This window comes from Hevea brasiliensis, chromosome 1 (genome assembly GCF_030052815.1).
Source record: "Hevea brasiliensis isolate MT/VB/25A 57/8 chromosome 1, ASM3005281v1, whole genome shotgun sequence".
Classification (NCBI taxonomy): Eukaryota; Viridiplantae; Streptophyta; class Magnoliopsida; order Malpighiales; family Euphorbiaceae; genus Hevea; species Hevea brasiliensis.
Genome location: NC_079493.1, coordinates 95,109,343 through 95,112,877, shown reverse-complemented (window position 1 = coordinate 95,112,877; position 3,535 = coordinate 95,109,343). Strand labels below are relative to the sequence as shown.

General features: G+C 32.6%; 1 protein-coding gene across 1 annotated transcript; it reads right to left on the bottom strand.

Annotated features, from left to right (window-relative positions):
- Positions 1–1,482: 1,482 nt before the first annotated feature.
- On the bottom strand, positions 1,483–3,049 carry LOC131179334 (probable inactive chitinase-like protein LaCIC). The gene is made up of 3 exons (XM_058146026.1): positions 2,536–3,049; positions 2,264–2,414; positions 1,483–1,943 (listed from the first exon to the last, which is right to left on the bottom strand). The coding sequence occupies exons 1-3, from the start codon at positions 2,948–2,950 to the stop codon at positions 1,544–1,546; spliced, it is 966 nt and encodes a 321-aa protein (XP_058002009.1). The 5' UTR covers positions 2,951–3,049; the 3' UTR covers positions 1,483–1,543.
- Between the last annotated feature and the right edge of the window lie 486 nt (positions 3,050–3,535).

The window sequence follows — 3,535 nt, the reverse complement described above, 5'->3', positions numbered from 1 at the left end:
TTCGAAAAAATTTTAGAAAACTCAAAAAAATTTGTAAGATCTAAATATATTTTTAGTTTTGTCACTGGTCTTTAAATAAATTTTTAAAAATCATCAAAGTTTTATATTTGTAAAAAATCGAACCTGATTTCAAAAAATTTAAAAAATTTCAAATAATTTCTCAAAATTTAAATAAAATAAAATATTAATAGCTACCCATAAAATAATTAATTAAAAAATTAGGAGTGTTACAGAGAGAGAGAGAATGGGGGTGGGGGCGAGGCGAGGCGAGGCGAGGCGAGGCGAGGCGGGGCGGGGGGGGGGGGGGGGAAGTGTGGTCGCTGCTGCACGTTTTAAATGTTTTGGTTTTTTTTTTTTACTTTTATTTTTTCTGTTTAAATTCTTAAACTTTTTATTCTTTCAACAAGGTTTAAAATTCTTTTCAATGCAGTCCAAAATACTATAACACTATTAAATTAATTTTAATAATAATAATAATACATACTTACATACATACAATATATTAAAACAACAATATAAAATATATTTAATACATGAATAATAAAACTTTAATTAAAATCAATTTCACATAGTTAAGATACTATTTATTTTTGGAGTACAATCATTTATGCTATTAGTATAAAATAGTATTATAATAAAATTCTAAGTTAAATATATATGTTCAAAATTAAAATTCAAAACTTGAATTTAGAACTTCAAAATAATTTCATAAAAACATCTTTAAATAATAATAATAGAAATCTTAAAATAATACAATTAATAAATTGTTTATTTTCTTTAAATTTTTAGTGCATTACAAATTGCACATTAATTAGTCTTTGGCTTTTGTGTCAATAGAGTTGTACAGAGAGTTTTTTTGTATTCAATAAAATTGTTTTTTATTCTTTTCTATTTATTTTTGTTCCAACACTATCACCCTTAACCTAAACTCATCCATATCACACTTGGTGGAACCCTCAACCCCACTCACCACATCAAGCAACCAATGACAACCCTTAGGAATAAATGCTTCAACATAAAGCAAAAGCCTAGTCTGAAGAACCCAAAGTCCTAGCAAGCAAATAGCAATGATAGAAGAAGACTCCAATCCTTTGAATCGAAGAGGATAAAGAAAGGAAGAGAAAAAGAGGTTTTTTTTTTTTGTTTTATTTGGACTTATTTTGAAAAGTATGAAAGATCGATAGATGATTTTTTATGGGTTGCTTCCCATTTTGTTGTGGTTGTGTTAGTGGGGGGCGTGGTTTAGGGCCATTTGCTTTGTTATGGCTTGTTTTGTTCTTAGTTTGTAATCATTTTTTTTTTTCGTCCCAACACTGTATCTTTGTACCTTGTTTGGCTTCCTTTTTCTAGTTCCTCTTTTTAATAATATTTATCCACTTATAAAAAAAAAAAAGCTTACTTAAAGTTCATTTATTTTAAGCTATGTAATAATCCATCATCTTATTTTATGCTATGTAATAATCCATTATCAAGGAAATAGGATAACGAAAATGAGAGACATGTTTTATTTATTTTATTCCTCTGAGTACAACATGGAAATTTATTATAGAGCATCTACCAAGTCCAAAAGCCCATTTCCAAACGGTTTTTGGTTGTAGCAGTCAAGATTGTTACCATAGCCAACTCCAAGTATATCACAGTATCTCTTATAGAACCCAATGCGATCTTCAACTTTGGCATTCCAACCCTTACCACATTCAAGACCACCATTGATGATGTTTGTTACCAAACCATAACCTGGAACTCTTCCGGCTGACCTATCAGCAGCGGAGGGCGACCATCGGCCGATGATGACATCGTGGCAAGAGGGCTTTGGAGATTGTGCAGTCATCCAGAACCATATTGCTGTCTTAAAAGAAATGACTGCATCTGTTGCCACAAGGTCTGGATTGTTCAATAGGTCTACGCCTATGGCTCTCCCACACTGCCCATAATTGTAATTCCTGTATCATTTATAACATTACCAAGAATTTTATGCCTCGTATAGATTAAATACATATGCAAGTAATTAGTTGAATTAAATTATTTTTTTAATAAAATTAAACAATTTTAAAATATACAAGAGAATGTTTTCAGATTTTATTTCCATCTACATAAAAAAATAATAAAACAAAAAAGAATATGCAGGTGTCCTATACTTAGAATTTATTTCTCCTTAACTGAAGACGCAATATGTGTGGTACAATCCATGAACCCACATTTTTATTTCTTAGGTCAATGATGGAAGCTTTTCCAATTACATATGTTGCCGAAGAAAACTTACCATGAAATTTGGATAGGACCTCTACCGTAATATTGTTTGCCAGGAGCACAAGGAAAAGTGGGACTTGGAGAACAGTAAGACCCTGGATTTTGTTCCCTCAGATAGCAATATCCCCAAGCAAATGGTCCATCTGGTGCAGTTCCCCACCCTCCTACAATTTTGCATCGCCAACACAAATTTCTCTTAATTACATACTATAATAATCAAGATGATTAATCTTTAGATTAATAAAAATTAATCAATTAAACTAATGAGTTTGACCCAGTGATAACCTGTAGTTTCATGAGATGTCTGGGCAAAGAAGGCAGCAATCTCCCTTTTACGTGTCGCAACATCCCCGGTGGTGCCGAAGGTAGGAAAAGCTTTGGCTGCTGAGATAAAAGCGTCATAGGTGTAAAATCCCTTGGCCGGGCAACCACCATCATTTCTATGTTTGAGCATCTGATTAAACGTTGCTCCTGAGATGATACTAGTAAGGTCTCCGCCGCCGCTACCTCCACCGCCACATTGGCTTTGGCAGGTGGCACCACAGTAATCAGGCGTGTTACCACACCAACCAAATTGGCTACAACATAGGCCTCCTGGGCATAAGGCACCCCCAGCTTGCCTACCACATTGCTCAGCTGAAGTTCCAAGCAAAAGGGACGCCAACAGCAGACAAGAAACTGTGAAAGCCGAAGCCCTCATGTCTATATATGTTATTTTTGTGATATAATTATATTTCTGGATGATGATTAGAAGATGGGAATATATATATAGAGCAAGAGAGAGAGAGAGAGAGAGAGAGAGAGAGAGCTGTGATTTTATGGCTTTGTCGTTTAGAATTAAAATTTTTCTTGGACTTGTTCAAATACGATGGCTGATCATAGCTTCCCATCTTATCCGGTTATTACATTCTGTTTGTTTTTTAATTAAATTAACATAAGGTTGAATTGGGTGTTAACTTTATGGCGGCTTTAAGGTCTTTTGGTTTCATGCAAATAATTGTTATGCTTGAAAACGGTAACATTGCCGTGAGCTACAGAGCAGGATGAGTATATATATGTTGAATATCCTGCGTTGAAAAACTATTTAAGCCTTCAAAAATCTTTTAACATAATGTAAGATATTTATAAATAAACTCACTCCCTTTGTTCACGAAAAATAAATTTTTATATAATATTTTTCAAATTTTTTAATATTTAGATCACTTAAAACATGTGTTAATGAAACATTTTTATCAAATAAATAATAAATTATTTTTTTAAAAAATAACTTTATTTTTTTAAAAGA